Consider the following 19,037-nt stretch of genomic DNA (forward strand, 5'->3'; position numbering starts at 1 on the left):
CTAGAAGCCACCCAGACTTCCCTAGACGTTCTGAGACGTTCTGAGACGTTCTGAGGGACTCTCAGTGCAGTTGCACACCTAGAGAGCACCAGAGGTCTCCCAGTGCACCCTAGAGATTTCCACAATGTACCAGTGCAATACAACGCCCCCCAGAAATCTGTCTGGGCTACTGGGTGTGCCTAGAGAACTACCGTGTGTTCTAGTGTCCCACAGAAGATTCCCAGCACAATCTAGAGGCCTCCCAGGGCCCCCAGTGTGCTCTCAGTTGTTCTACAGTCCTGCTAGTACAAACTAGAGGCCTCCCAGTGAATGCCTCACTACACTCTCCGGTGTTCTCTACAGTCCCCTACAGGAATCCCAGTGTCCTGTACTGTGCTCTAGTGCCCGCTGTATGCCCCCCAGCACTCCCAATGCACTCTAGTATCTTGTGCATTCATCGGAGGGCCTCCCAGTGCTATCACTTCCCAAAGGCATCCCAGGACTCCCAAGTAGTTTAGGATGTCTGTGAGGACTCCCAGGGCCACACACAGCACGTTAATGAGTACTACATGCCTCCCCGTGCATCCCCTTGTAGTGGGTTTACATGGCAAGGTTTTGGTAGCAGGGGCCATAGGGGTGGCTTCTGTGAGAAGAATCCAGAAGCTGCCCCATGTTTGTTAAGGGCCCCACTGCTGACCAGAGCGAGCCAATAAGTGATGTTATTTGCGCCTCTGTGAGAGCATATTTAAGACAGGGGAAAAAAAAAACGCTGCGCCACACAGCAGCTGGGAGAGTGAGAGGAGTGAGGAACAGCCTTGCAGGTGCCAAGGTAAGTGAAGAAGGAGGGGGAGAGATGCTCCAGGTGCCGGAGCAGAAGTCCCCTGCGGCCTGTGGTGAGGACCATGGTGAAGCAGGCTGTCCCCCTGCAGCCCATGGAGTACCACGGTGGAGCAGGTTTCCACACTGCAGCCTGTGGAGGAGACCACAGTAGAGCAGGTGGACCTGCACGGACGGAGGCTGTGGCCTGTGGAGGACTCCCACCAGAGCAGATTCCGGGCCGGACCTGTAGCCCATGGAGAGGAGCCCACGCAGGAGCAGATGACCTGGCAGGAGCTGCTGCCCGTGGGGGACCCAGGCTGGAGCAGTGTGATCCTGAGGGAAGGACCCCGTGGTACAGACCCATATCTGGAGCAGTTCTTGAAGAGCTGCTGCCTGTGGGTAGCCAACGCTGGATCAGTTCAGGAAGGACTGCATCCCGTGGGAGGGACCTCACAGTACAGGGGACGAGAGTGACCATGAAGGAGCGGCAGAGACAAAGTGCTATAGACTGACCACAACCTCCAATCCCCCGATCCCCTGCGCCGCTCGGGGGCAGGAGGTGGAAGAGGGTAGATGGGGGGGAAGGTGCTTTTGGTTTCTTTCATTTGTTTCTCACTTCTCTAGCTTGTTAGTAATAGGCAATAAATCTTACTGTCTCCCTATGCTGAGTCTGTTTTGCCCGTCACAATAATTGTTGACCGATCTCCCTGTCCTTCTCTCAACCCTTGAGCCCTTTTTATTGTATTTCTCCCCCTTTCCCTTTGAGGAAGGGGAGTGAGGGAGTTGTTGTGGTGGAGCTTGGCCACCCACCCAAGTAAAACCACCACACCTCTAGTAACCTCTAAGAGCATTCTAGAAGTCTACCTGGAAAACCCAGCAGATGCTAGAGTGCACTGGGAGTGTTGTGAGGTCTCCAGGGGTCACAAGAGCACACCATGAGGCACTGGGATGCATGCCAGGTATGTTAAACAGCACTGGTGGGTGTGGGGGAGTGAACGAATGGCTGTATGGTGTTCAGATGCCTGCTGGGTTAACCACAAGATCCAGTCATGGCAGAAAGTCAGCCAGAGATCAAGAAGCTTTTGGACAACGCTGTCAGATATATGGTTTAATTTTTAGGTAGTCCTGTGTGAAGCCAGCTGTTAGACTTGACGATCAGTCCTTGTGAACCCCTTCCAACTCAGGATAGTTGATGATGATCTCCGTGAACTTGGCCCAGATCCCATGAGCTGACCTGATGAGTCACAAAGCTGTGCACACATCTCATGCTGCTAGGAGAAGAACTTCAGGTGAAACGAGTTTTCTTGAATGGAGTGTCTCTAGAGGCCAAGTATCCTGGCTCTGATGCGCTAGCTGTAGCCAGGGTTTTAGATACCACGGTAGGCAGGCCTGGTTGGGGGAACATAGCTAAACAAGGCGTGTGCCCTGTCAAGCTCCTTATCTGGAAAGTACAGGCGCATCTTGTCCAGGAGATGGCCTGGCCAGAAGTTATTGTCGCTTGACTTTTGATTCTTATTCTTCTCAAGAGGCCTAGAGAAAAAGAAAGAAAAAAAGAAAAGAAAGAAAAAGGTAAGAGAGAGTGGCATGTTTTATGGAAATAAAATTCTCGGCAACTTCACTGCTATTACCAGTAATGGCAAATGCAAGCCTGACAAGAACCAGCTACTAGGACTTCTGGAAATCCCTGCCTGTCCTTCTTATACATGACTGACATTGGAAATGCCAACTTGCGAAGCTATCTTAAGAGCTGATGCGTTGCCTGTCACTGTAGTATATAAACTCTCTGAGATGAACTGGGAAGATTGTGCTCTATTTTGCAAAGTGTTTTTTCTCCTCAAAAGCTTCTCCAGTCTTGCAAAGTTGGATTCTTTAGGACTGCCTTTCTTCCACGAGCTCAGCTGTGAGGCTGAGTCTTTCTATTCAATCGGATTTGGGAATCACTTTGACTAAAGAAGACGCTGCAAGTGCTATGACCAAGCTGGCAGTGGACATCCCAGTTTCATGGGTCAGGAAAGACCTTTGCACACTCATGAACTCCTTGGACAGTACGAGTCTGAAGACAGCAGGGACAAGGACAGCAAAAGAACTTGGACTCGTTTGGGAAGAAAAGCTTTTGTGGGTGACCTGAGATGGAAGAAAAATTAGGGCAAACTGCCTCTGTTCTCAGGGCTGACATTGTGTCTATGTCCAGAAAACATGCATCTCCAGATCCTACAGATAAATGTTGAGATGCAAAGAATGTTGCTCCGTAAAACAGATCTGCCACCTGCATCTGACTTTCCTCCTGCAACGTTTAGTAACGTTCTGAAGGGTCAGTTTTCTAGAGAAACAGAGGAACTGAGGTATAATGGGAGGAAAATAAGCACTGCCCTACTAGGAGCAGCTGGCTGCTGGCTGCACGCTTCTGCAGCGGGCTGCTTCTGCCCCTGACTGGGGAGCTTCTCCAGGCATCCACAGCTGGATTCTTTGGGATTGCCTTTCTTATGCAAGAAAAAACGTTCTCTGAGGGGATTTCCAAGAAGTGCTGGGTTGGCCTGACGAGGACCGTCTTAGGTGAGAAGTTCTGTCATCTCTGCAGATTGGAGTACAGAGAAACTGTTCGCCAGCACCACTGCAACCCCGCAAGTCAGCACAAACACAGCCGTGGCCGTGTAGCTGAGAAGAGATCTCGCTCTCTCTCTGCTATCGCTCGCTGCTCCCTTGCAGCATCCTAATGTTTCACTTCAGTACCTCAGTACCACCTCTGATGCAGTGGGAGCTGATGCACAGCAGGGCAGCAGGAAGGGACTGATCATAAGCCCTCTTTGAACCAACCTTTTTTCTGCCTCTTTGGCCTGTTTTCCTGATGCACTTTTTGACTTGGACATGCTCAGAGAAGATGTGGCGTCAGCATGTCCTGTGCTGTAGTATCCTCCAGGCTGCCTGATCTTCCTCACGTCTTCTCCTTCTTTGATGATCTTGTCTCCTGGGTGCAGCAGGCCTGTTGACAAAGTGCACAGAGAAGAGCAACGGTGTATGGACAGCCAATGCTGAATATATTTATCCAAGAAAACTCTGTTCTCCTGTTGCCCCAAGCCTGTCCCCGTGCTGTCTCTCCCCATCCGATCCAGGTCACCTCTGGGTTTGGTCAGTGATACTGACCAGGAGGGGACAGAAAAGACGTCCCCACTCTGGAAAGGAGGAAGACATGATGGCCCAGCAAGTACTGAGAGGACACGATGGCCCTGGCCAACTTCACATGGGGCCTCTTCCCGCATTCTCTGCCCTGGGCTCAGGAGCCCCATTTCAGCTCAGCCCTTGGCTCACGTTGCAGGTATAGCAGTGTCCAGCTCTGACACAGCTGTGCCACAGCTGTGCCTGGCCATGGACCTGCCGAACCTGACCATGGTCTGGCCTCCCTGCTTGACCTTGCACCTGCCCCATCACCATGAGCTTGCCTCATTAGCTGCACTTGTGTTTGGTCCTGGCTACCAGTCCAGGGGGACGTGGCCCTGGCTGCTCTGTAGCGCTCTTTGCTAGCTCAGCCCTGCTCTGGCCCTGCTGATGGTATCGCTGATCCTAACCAGCAGCATCTGCCGTGGCCCTCCAAGGGCTGCAAACATTCTCCATCAGCAGTGCCCCACCCTGAACATGCATCGTGCTTCTGGGTCTTGGGAAGAGGCATGAGCATGTCAGGCTTAGTACGTTCACATTAGTACGTTCCTTGCTCTTTGCTTTACCTCTTTGCAGCGCTTTGTCAGTGAGACAAATGTTACGCTCCTTGCACAGCTTGGAGCAATTCAGATAGCTCACAACGGCATTTCTGCGATACCGGTCAACCAGTGCTCCCATGTCACCCTCTGTAGTTGATGGCAGGCAGTGTTCATCAACAGGTGCATCCCCAGATCTCACCAGCCGACACTTTTCTTTCCATTCTATCGGGCTGTCTTTGATCTGCAAGTAAAGGAATGGTCCCCGTTAGCTTTCAGTGAGGCCCTGGAGTTGCTACATTCCCTTTGGAGAAACTACAGGCAGGGATCCATCTCAGAAGTGTGTGTAGATGGGACTCAGCACCCTGCGATGGGACCAAGCACTTATCCGGGAGTACCATTCCCTTCCAGTGCCAGGCCCGCAGGCGGGTGCTCCCTAGAGCACCAGGCAGAAGAGCAACATACTGGACATAGGTGCCCCAGATGAAAAAAGTCTCCCAGCCACCATCTTTTTCTGATTGTGTCAGGTTGACTAGAGCTCAGATGACTCCATCGCCACACCTAAACGTCGCTTCAACTCCCATTTCTTGCCACTTCAGTTACCCAGAAAAGAGTGTTTACATCACCAAAGTGTTCAGAAGCCAAACCAGTTGTTTGAGACAGCTTGTAGCATCTCAGCTGTGAGGCACTATGTGGTCAAGGGACTACCTGACCTTCTACTCCGAGAAGTTAATATTCAGAACAATCTCCAACCTTGTCCTTTGCTGCCCACCCCACATTCGCAAGCACGTAGAGGTGCGCCTTTTTTCCTGCCACAGTACCTTCTCCAGCCGTCTCCTCTCTCTTGAGCGTTTTCCAATCTCTTCCATTTCATCACAGTTTAAATGTCGCCGGCCTGGCTCAATGTTGACTGGGGGCACTTCCAAGAGTGTTAGCTTTTCTTTGGGCTCGGTAGGAGAGCAAGGCTTCGTCCCCACAGCTTTGTCCCCAGCAGAAGGTGGAGAAGTGGCAGCTTTGCAAGCGTTTCTCCGGACCTGAGGCTGTACATCTACAGCAGTTTAAAAAGCAAACAAATGAAAAGCTCAGAGAAATCCTGTTAGACAGTAGCAGAAATAAAAAACAAGGCTGATCAATGTTTATAAGGCAAAAAGCTCTGGCATTTTGTGCAGTCTGGAGCACCCAACAGATGACGGTCTTTGAATGGAAGCATCCTTTAGCTTTCAATCCAGGCATACGTATTACAGACTACTCCCATCTCCGCTTTGCCCCATTCTGTTTCACGCTCACAATACATGTTTAGTCTACAAAACAATTAGTACAACAACACAGCAGCAAAACGCCTCTTCTCTCCAAGATGTGAAACCTTCAGACAAAAATGACACGGGTACCATGGCAAGCCTTCAGGTTTGGGCTAGGTTTTAAAGAGTAGGACCTTTGAATCTGCATTATCCAGCTGCCCTCAACAGCTGGAGAAAGGGTCTGCTTCTGATCAGCCGGATGATCAACGCTAACCAATAAAATACAGTACAGGAGGTTAAACCTCAGGGTTCAGATTCCGAGTCAAACCGAAAAGACCGGATAAGCTGTCTCCCACAAACGGGCTGAGTATTGCACTTCCCCTGGATTCTTTAGCTTCTCCCCAGAGGTCTCCTTTCAGCAACCCCGTTGCAGGACAGTAGTGGCAAGGAGCCATATTCTGGACTCACTTTGGCATTCCCTAATGCCACCTGTGTACTTTTAGGGCATCTGTAAGGATATAGAGAGAGATTCCCAGCCCAGGGTTCTCCTCTCACCTTTGCTGGTCTCTTTGGGCTGTCCTTTCCTCATTTCCAGCCATTGCTTTTGACATTCCATCAGCTCTTCACTGCTTACATAATTCCCCCGTTTTGAAGAAGTCAAGAAGATGACCACATCCTCCAGTTCCTTGTCACTGATGGGAACTTTTGCCTGGCAACCAAAACAGAAGACGACAGTGTGATCAATAAAAAAACAAGGCTTGGCCCAGAGTAGGGGGGATGAGCTTTGCTGTTGTTTTAAATGCTTTTTCAGAAAAGGCACAGAGGCAACCTGTTGAGCTTTAAGCTTTACAGGAGTTTACCAAGCACTGAAAAATTTACCGGTCTTCTGCTGGCCTCTGCTGAGCTCTCAGTTTTCAGTGTGCCAAACTTCTCAGCCATCTGGGCGTCAAGAAGCTAATTTGGCTTGGAACAGAATACCAGAAAACACCTGAACTGCTAAACCCTAACAGACCTGGGCATGCTCTTGACAGTTCTGTACCGCTGCAGCCTGTGGAAAGTGAGACTCAGCATGAGCTCTGCTGTGCCAACAGGTACTAAAAGGCAGTGCAGCGGGCAGACATATGAAACTGGTCAAGGAAAGACCAAGTATCACCACGAGGAAACTTGATGCCACTTCAGGCCACGTTACTCAGCACCGACTGTCTTTAGAGACTATGAGGCAATGAGTTTCACTCCCTCCTGGGACTCAGTCTGGGTGACACCTCGCATCCCTGCAGCCTTCCCTTCCCTCTTCCCTTCAACATTTCACTGGCTGTGGGAGCCATCCTCTGAGAGTAACACAAGAGAAGTTGGAGCTTTTCCAGTTCTCTGGGTTGGCATGCAGCAAAACAAGGCAAAGTTGCAGCAGTTCCTTACTTTTCTCTTCCCTACATACCTCCTTGATGACTTTAATGAAGTCTGCTCTCATGATCTTTCTCTGTTCCATTCCAGCCTTTCTGAAGATGTCTACCATTGTCAACTTCTGTTGTTGTAGGAGGTTATGCAGTTTGAGAAGAGCTTGAGGGTATGGTGCACGAATAAGGGGAAGGCTACCCTTCTTCCGGGTCTGGCTCCTTGTTGGTGGTGAGCACTGAAAAGGAATTAGAAAATGCCCTCAAATCACCGTTATCCAGAATCACTGTGCCAGCAGATGCAGAAGTGGCTGGGATAAAGCAGTGTCACGCTGCCGACGTATGAGCAGATGCTGAGGCCGTGGCACGGCCACAGGAGATGAAGTACAGTAATCCCAAGAGTGGCACAACACAAGGTATACTTACGTCTGGCCTGTCGGTCACGGCTGACTTGCTTTTAGCCCTCTGGTCTACTCCAGCTGCCATTATTCGTTTCCTGACTCTACTTTCCAGTCTGCTTAAGGTAGGTTTATGACTCAGCCATTTCTCAACATCTCCAAAGCTTTCCAGCTGAGATCGGAGTTGCTTCCTCTCCTGAATCCAAGCCTCCAGCTTTTGTAGATCATCTTTTGTATCACAGGTGATCTCTGGGGAGCTGAGGCTATCTTCTTCTTCCTGTAGCTGCTGAAAAACAGACAAATGACAGAAATCGGTGTCCTGAGTTGGTTTCAAACAGGGAGAGCCTGGTCTTGCCACACAGGGAGCAAAAACGAATGCGACATCTGGAGCATGGAGCAAACCTACTTGCTTTCCGTTTAAAGACAAACTTTGGATACAGTTTTCTCCAATGGTACAGTTTGAAACCCTGCTCCAAAACCACTTCTGGCTTGACATTAGTCAAACCATCAGCCGTATCCTCGCTGCTTGTGTTAGTACTTTAACAACAGATGAGCTTCTTACAAAACCTACTGTTGAGATCGCATTGGTATAATGGTTTTGGAGGGGACTTCCTGCTCTGAGGCTTTTCTGAGATAGAGATGGGAGGGGTGTCTGGGCCTGCCACCAATCCCAGGTGTATGAGAGCGCTGAGAAACAGCCATCGGGCAGTCACAGAACAGCATCAAGACACGTGCGTCCTGCCTCTTATCAAGGTGTTGGCTCCCTGCCCTGAAAGAGCAGCTGGAACAAAACGTCAGCTGTTACGCTCACGAAAAATGGTCTTAGTGCTCTTCATGTTAACTGAAGAGACCGGAAGTAACAGCTGCTCCTGGAGCTCTCCTGCAGCATGCTGCAGCTGGAGCTGCCTCAAGCCACTGGACTCAAGTTCCAGGGCAGGGAAAAGGTGTCCTCCTGTCAAGGGACAGAGAGTGTGCTTCTGCCCTCACTCTGCTAGACTGCTCTTGGTGTCCCCTGGCTTCTACCAGGAATTCCTTCCTCATGGCAATGTGCCAGCGGCAATAAAAGCAACAGCCACGTGCCCTGCTCTCTAGAGGTGGCAATATTGCTGGGACTCAGAGACCTTCACAACTCAGCTTCACCCCAGCCAGCAAAATGCTACTCTGTGGGATGCTTTACAGGGCCTCCCGTACCTGGGCCATCCACATCTCATCCCTTTGTCTCTCATCTTGCTCTTCCAGCACTTCTGGAAATGTGACCCTTTTTGCTTCTCTGGTCTCTTCTTTCTCCTTGCTGGCCACGGATGCCTCCAGTTTCCCTCCAGCCTGCATCCCCAGTACAGAGCGTGCTTCCTAGAGGAACCCAGAAATGCAATAGCAGCAGTTATTCATCTGGTTTTTTTCTTTTTCATTTTATTTTTATTTTTAATACTGTTCTTCTCTCCCTCATCTTCTCTATTTTTCCCTGAAGGTTCGTCAGCAATTTTTTGCTCCCAGGTTCTTACAGACGCAACCAGAAAGCCGTTCTGTTATGACCAATGAGCTAACTCATGAACGAGCTATTTTTCAAAATGGGCCACTGCTTTTTTCTTTCTTTCTTTCTTTCTTTCTTTCTTTCTTTCTTTCTTTCTTTCTTTCTTTCTTTCTTTCTTTCTTTCTTTCTTTTTTTTTTCTGAAGTAAACTATGCCCAAATAAAGTTTCTGGCATGCTCCATGAAACTATGGATGTGAACAGGGGATTGCTAAGATTCAGAGAAATGCACATCTTTGAAATACTCAGAACAGAAAAATGGACATACAGTAAAGGGATCTTTTCACAATAAACATCTAAGTATTTAGCGCGTACATCCTTTTCCTAAGATACCCCCACATGATCATCTACAATCAAAAGAGACACAAAAATTATCTTGGTCCATGTTACATACCTGTCCTGTGTGTCTATGATCTTCAGAAGTAAGCAATGGCAATTTAAGCCTCTTGCAGGGAGTTTCTTTGTGCTGCCTTCCTTCTGGGTCTGGACATTCAGGGAACAGTCTGAAAATAAACACCAGCATGAGTCAGGAAGTGAATCTGAGTGCAGGAAGAGTTTCTTTTCTCCACCCTCTCTCCAAACTGAGAGACCAGGCTCATGGAAATCTAAAGAACCATGCGCATGACTCGCAGCTGCTGGGATAATGATCAGCATTAATCACCAAGAAGACCTCAACACTGGAAGCAGTCAGGAGATAAAGGAAGACACATAAGAGAGTCACAAGACACCGCAACACAATTCCCACAAGCACCTGTGAGGCACTTCCCATCCAGCAAGGCAATGCTCTGCATAGTGACGTGTGTTGAGGCAGGGCACGCTTGGACAGGGCAGAGCATCCCCCCCCACTCAGGAGAATAGCTCATCTGCCGGCTGTCTACCTACAGCTAAACCGCCGTGGTCTGCACCAGGCAGAAAGCTCTTTCTAGAAAGTCTGTGGCGACCCAGACTGAATGCCCGCTCAAAAAGGCAGCAGTTCAGGTCTCTGGATGCAGGGAGTGCCTGAGCCTGTCGCTGCCATCAGAGGGTGGCAGAGACTCCGTGTGTGTGTGAGGTGTGAGCAGGTGGATGACCTGGTCAGCCTGGTGGCAGAGCTCAGGGAGGAGGTGGAGAGGCTAAGGGCTATCGGGGAGTGTGAGCAGGAGTTAGACTGGTGGAGCAACTCCCTGCCAGGCCTGAAAGAAAGGCACCGGGGTGAGACACCCCAGCAAGTGGTGGACCCCCTGCCCTGTCGCTGTCGGGCAGAGGGAGGGACCTAGGAGATGAAGAGGAATGGGAACGGGTCCCTGCTCGGTGTCGCAGGGAACCCCTCTCCCTACCAGCTTCGCCTTCCCAGGCGCACTTACACAACACGTTTGAGGCCTTGGAGCTTGAGAGACTAGTGGGGGAGGATGTGTTTGAAAGTCCACCCAGGAGGTTGCCTAGGGCGAGGAAGTTGACTCCACACCTCAGGACTGCCTCCACCAAGAAAGAAAGAAGGGTAATCGTTGTAGGCAACTCCCTTCTCAGGGGAACAGAGGGCCCTATATGTCGGCCTGACCCTACCCGTAGGGAAGTCTGCTGCCTCCCTGGGGCCCAGGTCAGGGACATTGCCAGAAACCCTCCCAACCTGGTTCGCCCCTCTGATTGCTATCCTCTATTGATAGTCCAGGCTGGCAGTGATGAAATTGCTGAGAGAAGCCTGGAGGCTATCCAAAGGGATTTCAGGGGACTGGGGCGGTTAGTAGATGGAGCGGGAGTACAGGTGGTGGTTTCCTCCATCCCTACAGTGCAAGGGAAGGGTACAGAGTGGGTACTCCCACATGCCCAGTGATAGGACGAGGGGGAATGGGCTAAAGTTGCGCCAGGGGAGGTTTTGTTGGATATTGGGACAAACATCTTTACGGAAAGGGTTGTCAGGCACTGCGTTGGGATGCCCAGGGAAGTGGTTGAGTCACCGTCCCTGGAGGTCTTCAAAAGACGTTTAGACGTAGAGCTTAGTGATATGGTTTAGTGGAGGACTTGTTAGTGTTAGGTCAGAGGTTGGACTAGGTGATCTTGGAGGTCTCTTCCAACCTCAATGATTCTGTCGTTCTGCGATTCAGTATAAGGGCCAGTTCTCTTCAATGTCTTTATCGATGATCTGGATGAGGGGATCGAGTGCACCCTCAATAAGTTTGCAGACGACATCAAGTCAGGTGCAACCAGCACCTGACTTCAGAGCAATCTGAGCAACCAGCTCTGACTTCAGAGCTGATCACACTTGCAGCAGCCCACTGGACTGAGACCTCCTGAGAAGTAGGATCCTATAAAGCATGCCACACAAGCACAAGAGCATGAGGCCACTCTAACAAATCCTTTACATCTCACCTGCCAGGAGGCTCTTTTGCCTTTGTTTTCTCCTCTGCTTCTTCCTTCACTTTAGCTGTGGCCAACGTGTTTGGAGAAAGTCTCCTTCGCAATCGCAGAAGTTGTAATGTATGAAGAGACGCTGTAAACACAAAAGGAGAAAACCTCTCAGGACATCAGGCACAGATCTGCTCTGCAATGTTATAAGCTAGTTGAGGTATCCCTGTGACTCCTTCTGAGACCTGTTTTCCAGAAGATTGCAAGCCCTTTCCTGACACCAGGTCCCATCTGACCTTTGATATCCACAGTGCTGCATTACTCCTTTTGGTGTGAGCTTTCTACTGCTGCAGCAAGTCCATCCCCTCTGAACAGTGGGGGTTTTGCGGGGAGACGCATTTTGGTGCCTAACAATCTCTTTTGGGGCAACAATTTCTTGGAGCGGCATAAATGGTTTTTATACACAGGCTTTCTATCCTGGTGCATTCAACTCAAGCACATTATATCTGTGATATTCACGAGGAATTAAGAATGAGGAGTTCCCAGCTTTAGAGGAGAACCAAAGTTTTGGCACAGCTTGGCAACCTTTGTGCACTGTTCTCTACACAATTTTTCTCTCATCAAATGACAACATGGTGATTCAAAGGGGTATGCCCAACCCCTCAGTCTCCCACAACTCAAGACGGAGTTTGTTATTCACGGTGCTAGTGGACTTGCCAAACATTTACTCCCTCCTGCACAAACAAACCCATAAAATGGAAGAGAGGCACTCTTTGGCACGTAATGCAGGGGAAAAACATCCTTCAGCACTATCTTGTTCAAAATGTGTCCCTTGAGATTTACCAGGAGGGTAAACAGAGGCACAGAGGGTGCCTCTGCTATCCCAGGCATCTCACTGTAACCTGAGTGCCAAGCACCCCCCAGTGAGGACAACAGGGAAAGGCACAAACCTCCACCAGCAGTCAGTCATTAACATTACCTTGTTCATCAAGCATCTCTTCCTCTGCAAGATGCTCCCTAGCAAGCCGAGGTACCGCCTTAATCTCAAACCTGGAAATAGGAAGAAGGCAGCATTCTGTGAAAAGGGCTCCTTTGCCAGATTAATGTCAAGGTATCTGTGGGGAGTCCAACACATGCCCTAAACCATTCAAACTGAGCAGTGCTGGCCTCGGGAACAGCTCAGCTGCCCCTCGCTAGACAGAGGTTTGGGTTTTTATTTTGCCCCAGTGCTCCTGTGTCATCCTGACACAAGAAGGCATTTCAGAGTTCCTTTGATTGACACGAGTTTCACAAAAGACATGGAAACATCACAGACAGAGGACAAGCATAGATCTGGTCCTTGTTCCACCTGCTAAGAGATCCTGTCCGTGTTGCATTCAAAACAACAGAAATATTAGGATCTTACTTCTTTTAGATATTTTGGCAGTTTTAACCACATAAAAGAGAAGAAGCAGATGAAACATTAGGTGAGTTGCTTCAACGCCTCTGCAGAGCAAACCAGTTGCCTCTGACTGGAGTAACGGTAAAATGCAGAACACAGTCAGTAACTGAGGATGATGCATAAGTCCAAGCTAAGCAAAAGCAAGGATGAAATTAACTGCAAAACAGTAATTTGGAAGAGCACTACCGATCATGAGCTGAGCACACGTGAGTGTGCACAGAGAAGGGTCGCAGGAACAAATATACTCACTGAGGGAGCAGGTGGGCACGGCCAAAATGGCTTGGAAAGAGGGCAGTTTCTTTGTCCAGTCTGACCAACTTTTTCTGCAGCAGGGACAGAAACATCTGACATCAGTCCAAGGAAATGATCTCAACAGTCACAGAGGCCTTTCTATAGCTCCACGAATTCACTGCCTCTCAGCAAACTTCTTGACAAGCGCCTCAGCCAGTTAAAACACACTGCACAGCACATGATCTGCTAGGGTGAGGAACACTGCCAACCTTTTCACAAGGACCGTAGTTAACAGCCTCAGCCTGTGAACAAGTCAACGGAGCAAACACAAGGGAAGGCCCATCGTGAGCCCCGGCTTCCAGCTGCTGCTTTCAGTGGGGTCACTTGCTTTAACTATTCCTGAATGCAGCGCAAATGGGTCAGAGCTGGTTCTATCCCCAGAGTTCTTCATAGGAGTCAGAGGATTGCATTGGCAGTGTGGAGGAACACAGAGACCAGACCTTTTCTGCTGGGTCAGGAGAACCACACCAACGGCCTGCCTGCAGCCAAAAGGGCCTGGTGTCCTTGTGCCTCAGCCTCACACCCGCAGCGGCGGGGACATCATCAGCCTAGCCGTTGCTTTGGCTTTTTTCCTATTTATGGCGAGGCCCTTCCAGGGCTATCCTTTGCCCAGCAACGATACGACTGCACGCATTGCCAGCAGTCATACAGCAAATAAAAGAAGGAAAACAAAAAGCTTTCACTGCGATGGACTGTGCCTAGCTCCAGCGTCCTGGCAGCTCACAGCTGCCAGCAGGGCTCAGTGCCCCCAGCCTTTGATGGGGCTTCAAACCCTCTCTAAGTAGGACTGCAGAAACAATAAACTTACAGCGACCAGCTTCTCTACCACGTATGTGGACTTGTTGAGACTGTGTAAAAACTCTTCAGAAAATGTCATTTTCACTCTTTGCCCTCGGATAGCAAGAGTGCCAACATCCTTTAACGTGAAGTCCGTGTCTTCCCTATTTGTGAGGATGCGGTAGAAGTATTGCAAGGTCTCCTCCAAACAGCTCTGCACAGTTTCCTTGGTGTAGGGGACGTTCAAGCGTATATTCTCATAGCTCAGCACCACTATCTTCATATCATCTGGAAAAAATGAGGAACAATGCAACCTGCACTGCAGTTGAGCAGATTCAAACAAAGTGCCAGGAGCTTCCAGCTCAAACATGCTGCTGTAGCTGCCGTCGTCTAAGCCTGGTACGACTCCTTAAAGCAGCTGATGTATGCTCCCCCTCAAGATAAACTGAAATCACTCCATCAATGTACCAAGTGCACAGCTGTGACTCCTCAGCCCAACAACCTCAGCCGTCCGCGGAACGCAGGAGGAGGAGGCGAGAAGAATGCGGCTGGTTCCCATGCAAAGAGCCCAGGCTCAGTGCACTCCTGGTCTGGGGAGACCTGCCTCGCACTGAGACAGGCAAGCACAAGAACTCTTCCAGACAGTTCTGGACAGTCCCTGTGGCCTTCAAAACTGAGGACCAAATGTCTCTGCTTTTGGTACCAGAGCCCTTTACCCCGGGGCTGCCCGACGGAAGTTCCTATCCAGGAGAAGCTGGGAGCCATTGGAAAGAGAAGAACCACCCCAAATGAAGCACCAAGCTCTCAGTGCTGCGCAGGTCTCATCCATGGCACACTGTAGCCAAAGCAATGGCAGCAGTCGACAGAAATTACAGCAAATCTGGCCATTGATGGCTTTCTATGCCAGCCGTCTTTTCTGTCTCTCAGGGCCTTCCGATGGCATCTGAGCTGTCTATCAGCACTTCTAAACAGCAATCAGCACAACCCCTTAATAGATGTACACATGGGAAAACAAGACTTTAATTGGTATTCTTACCAGGAACACGTACACAACGGTGTTTCAGCTTACGAATCTGTCCAAGAGTCTTGGACAGCGAAAACACAGGTCTCCGAAATGTGAGCACCTGGCCGTTTTCAAAAGATAACCATTTTTTAATATGGAATGTCCCCAGTCCTGTTACAGTGACGGCCCGAGGCTGGTAAAGAAAAGAAGGGGAAGCATGTTTAAGTTGGAAAACAGAGTGAGGACTTGTGACATCTTGCAAGGGGGTGCCCTGTGCCCTGCCCACTCCTAATGCGGCATGGGGTAAGATGGGGGAGCTGGGAAAGCTCATGAGAGCTGAGTATGCCCACATACTCAGGGCATTTTCTCTCCCTTTCCTTTGCCCCTCAAGAAAATATGCGGTGAAGTAAAGCAGGTGGAGGAGGTCTAGCCCATCCTTCAGCTAGGTCCCTTCCAGCAACTGGGGATAACCCTGGAAGCATCCCCAGCTGTCTGTTTGCTCTCTCCAGTCTGAGAGCGAAGAACAGAGAAGCCCCCAGCAAGTTCTGAACACATTTTCCTGCCGTTTTATATCTTCGATATAAATATGAATACTTGATTTTTTGTTTGGTTGGTTTTAATTATTATAATTATTTATAATAATATATAAATTTACGGAGAAACTGGTCTTTGGCACACTTGGGGCACATCTGTATGTGTCAGTGCGGCTCTGGGAAGAGCAATGGCACTTCCTGGCACAGGGCTGCCAGGACTTACTGAAGCCGTGGGGTGAGGGGAGGGGTAGGGTGCAGTCCCACCTTTGTCAGCATGAGCAATTGCTGAACCTGCTTGGACACACCACCCCAAATCGTGACGACATCTGGAAAGCAAGGGGACGACATGTCAAGCTCGAAGTCAGCAAGTCCATGGCCCATCAGCACATTTCTTAAAAGGCGTTTGCAGATGCAGGTATGATCTGACACAGCTCCCAGGATGAACCCATCTGTGACTCTGGCTGAATTTTTGACTGATATCAGTCTAACAGCCCTGCCACGCCCCAGGAAAGGTCTGCAGCTGCAGGAGCTATTAAAAGGGTTTTGGACAAGGGAATGCAGCCTGTAGGCATCTGAAATGGGAGGGCCTCTCTTAGCCCTAAGCCTTTTCTGAGAGCCATGAGGCACAGGAGGCTGCAGCAGGAAGGAGCCACAGGCAGGGAGGGGCTCAGCTCCTCGGTGAGAGGCCTTGTTGAAATGCTGAAAAGTCAGCAGATTTCCTCCTGACACGTGTATTTCTGGCAGTTTCTTGGGAGCCCATCAGGAACCACAGGAACCTCAGCCCTCTTCCAACCGTGCACGCATCTTTCCGGTCAGAGCCAGATGTCCACGTGTGACCCACCAGCAAGCGGAACCCGGCCACAGGACTGCCACCACGGACAGGGCAGGAGGCCACACACACAGCACCCTTGAGGCCTCCCCCGCAGACAGGGAGCTCGCTTTCCACAATTTGTAGAGTTCATATTAGTCTGTAGCTACACTCATAAGAGGTCCCAAATGCCTTACCATTGACAGAAAGCTTCTTGAGAGTGGGAAACGTGACCTTGGTGCAGCCCTCAACCTCACTGCAGCGCTCAATGTTGGTGATTAGCGCTTCCAGGTTTGTCATGATCCTGCTTTGGGTCAGCACGTGAGGCTAGAGAGTGAAAGATCTGTGATTTTTCCTACTAGGAAACACTCTCTTTTTGATGTCCTCTGTGCTTCACCAAATAGCTCCTGCACCGTCCTACGCCTCCCTTTGTCCTCTGAGACTCTGAGCTACAGGAGAGACTTCTCGTGTCCTCCAGAGAAAACTGGATGCAAGAGCCTCCTTCAGCGCCCGAGCTCACTGAGGCACTGACAGAGAGGGCCTGGCGCGCTGTGGCATAAGGGGAGCTGCCATTGTGATGCGGAGGTGTCCCTTTGTGACCTGCGCTCAAGCCAGAGGGGTGCAGAGCCACTCCTTAACACAGCCCCTGTGGCCCAGCCAACTCGCTGGGCCCTGCAGCAGGAAGGGGGTTGCACGTTAGGGAACTGCTCCCCCACACACACACCCTCTCCTCACTCCCCAACGAGGCTGTGGGACAGGAAGAGCCTCTGAGATGTCACCAAAAGGAGGACACTGGGGAACACAGAACCACAGAAGGGTTAAGCTTGGACGGGACCTCTGGGTTCATCTGGTCCAAGCCCTGCTCAGGCAAGGCCACCGAGAGCCCCTTGCCGAGGACCACGTTCTGGTGGCTTTTCAGTATCTCCAAGGACAGAGGCCAGGCCCTTCAGCACCCTGGTGGCCTTCATGGGACTCTCCCCAGTAGGCCCTGGCCTCTCCCGTACTGGGGAGCTGTCCTGGTTTTGGCTACGATAGAGTTAATTTTCCTTCCTAGTAGCTGTTAATGTGCCGTGGTTTTGATTTAGGATAATAATCATGTTGATAACATGCTGATGTTTTAATTGTTGCAGAGCAGTGCTTGCACTAAGCCAAGGACTTTTCAGCTTCTCGCTCTGTCCTGCCAGCGGGCAGGCTGGGGTGCAGCAGGAGCTTGGAGGTGACAGAACCAGGACAGCTGACCTAAACTGGCCAAAGGGGTGTTCCATACCACATGATGTCTTGCTGAGCAAATAATAAGGGGTGGCTGGCTGGGGTGGGGGGACCACTGCTCAGGGAGGGGCGGGGCATCGGTCAGCGGGTGGTGAGCAACTGCATTGTGCATCTCTGGATGCTCTGGCTCTGGAGCATCCCCAAATGTGAATGGAGGGGTCCCGAGAGCATCTGGTGGCAAACAGAGGGCTCTGGCGCATCCCTAGAAGCAAACGGGGGCACCCAGAGTGTCACTGACAGGAAAGGGAACACTGGAACATCCTTTATCTTGTTCCCTGTCTCAAGTCCCCCCTTTTCTTTATCCTAAGAAAATTCTTGTGCTTATAACACGCCTTCTTGATTCAAAGTTTTCAGAAAATTCTTACCACTTTCTACTTGGTGCTTGATTTGGTTACGCTTACAGGTTTCATCTAGTCCTTTCATACAGCACCAAAATGCACACTGTACCAATACACAGGTTAAGAATACTAGTAAAAGCAAGATCAATATTCCTACTAACAATTGCTTAAGCCAAGAAAAGTTGGGGAACCAAGAGGTCAGTTTGTTCCATAATTCTCAAACCCACGAGGTGTCAGCTTGAACTACCTTATGTAAGATCTTGGTCTTTTCCCAAATATTTTTGAGATCAGCCTCAATTCGTCCTGCCTCATTTACATACATACAGCAACTAATATTTATTAAAGTGCAAACTCCCCCCCTTGGGACACTAATAAAAGGTCTAGTGCCTAAAACGTTCTTATTGAGTTGTTCTAGTTGCTTGCCCAAAACTGTAATATGTTGTTGCAGCTATAGGTTTCCTGCTTGTGTTAGATCTTCTCCTTTGTATGGCATTTGGTAAGGCCTGCCATACAGTATCTCAAAGGGGCTTAGTTCTACCAGTACATACCGGTTTCTTGACAGATTTTAGCAATCCGGTTTTTTTATCAAATGATTCTTTTTTTTCACTCGGCCATTTGTGCGTAGTCTATACAGAGTGTGTTGGTGCCAGTCAATCCCCAGAACCACACCAAAGGCATATTTCGAATCTGTCCAAATGTTAATTCTTTTCCCTTTTGCCAGCTCAAGAGCTCTTACCAAGGCGATGATTTCAGCCTTTTGGGCTGATGTTTGTTATCGCACATCCTGTGGGGCAAAGTCCCTGGTGGACGAAGCTGCTGCCGTCTACATACCAACCCTCCGCATCTTCTAGGGGCGTTTCCTTTAAGTCTGGTCGGCTGAAGTATACCGCGTCCATGGTCTTGATGCAATAAACTCTGTTACTAAAGGAAGAGGCTGGGTTCACACTACTAATGCCAAAAAAAAAATAGTAAACTAATAGTCCATTCTACACATTCCTTTTCTTCTTCGGTCGCTATCAACGGGTCATCTATGTATTGCAACAGTGTCCCCTTTTTCTGAAGGGGTTTTCTAAGCTTCAAGATCACAGGCTAGTTGTTTCCCAAATACAGTGGGGCTGTTCTTGAACCCCTGTGGTAACATAGTCCAAGTAAGCTGACTTTTTCGTCCTCTATTAGGATTTTCCCATTCAAAGGCAAGGAGTTTCTGGCTTTC

The 19,037-nt window shown here is 49.8% G+C and overlaps 1 protein-coding gene across 6 annotated transcripts; it reads right to left on the reverse strand.

Moving 5' to 3' along the window:
* Positions 1 to 1,893: 1,893 nt before the first annotated feature.
* Positions 1,894 to 18,700, reverse strand: LOC310887538 (EF-hand calcium-binding domain-containing protein 12-like). 6 transcript variants are annotated; one of them, XM_083813540.1, is made up of 16 exons: positions 18,561 to 18,700; positions 15,674 to 15,735; positions 14,910 to 15,069; positions 13,905 to 14,161; positions 13,055 to 13,128; positions 12,344 to 12,414; positions 11,389 to 11,509; positions 9,437 to 9,545; positions 8,706 to 8,864; positions 7,543 to 7,800; positions 7,161 to 7,355; positions 6,281 to 6,434; positions 5,309 to 5,535; positions 4,518 to 4,731; positions 3,529 to 3,778; positions 2,056 to 2,328 (listed from the first exon to the last, which is right to left on the reverse strand). In XM_083813540.1, exons 2-16 carry the CDS (start codon positions 15,683 to 15,685, stop codon positions 2,166 to 2,168), a joined length of 2,424 nt encoding a protein of 807 aa, XP_083669666.1. In that variant the 5' UTR covers positions 15,686 to 15,735; positions 18,561 to 18,700; the 3' UTR covers positions 2,056 to 2,165. The 6 variants fall into 6 exon arrangements, with proteins under 6 accessions (XP_083669665.1, XP_083669667.1, XP_083669666.1 ...); XM_083813541.1 differs by lacking the exon at positions 18,561 to 18,700 and having other exon boundaries at positions 2,055 to 2,328; positions 15,674 to 16,076; XM_083813539.1 differs by lacking the exons at positions 15,674 to 15,735; positions 18,561 to 18,700 and having other exon boundaries at positions 1,894 to 2,328; positions 3,613 to 3,778; positions 7,543 to 7,797; positions 14,910 to 15,376.
* Positions 18,701 to 19,037: the final 337 nt, after the last annotated feature.

This window comes from Anser anser (assembly GCF_964211835.1).
Source record: "Anser anser genome assembly, chromosome: 28".
Classification (NCBI taxonomy): Eukaryota; Metazoa; Chordata; class Aves; order Anseriformes; family Anatidae; genus Anser; species Anser anser.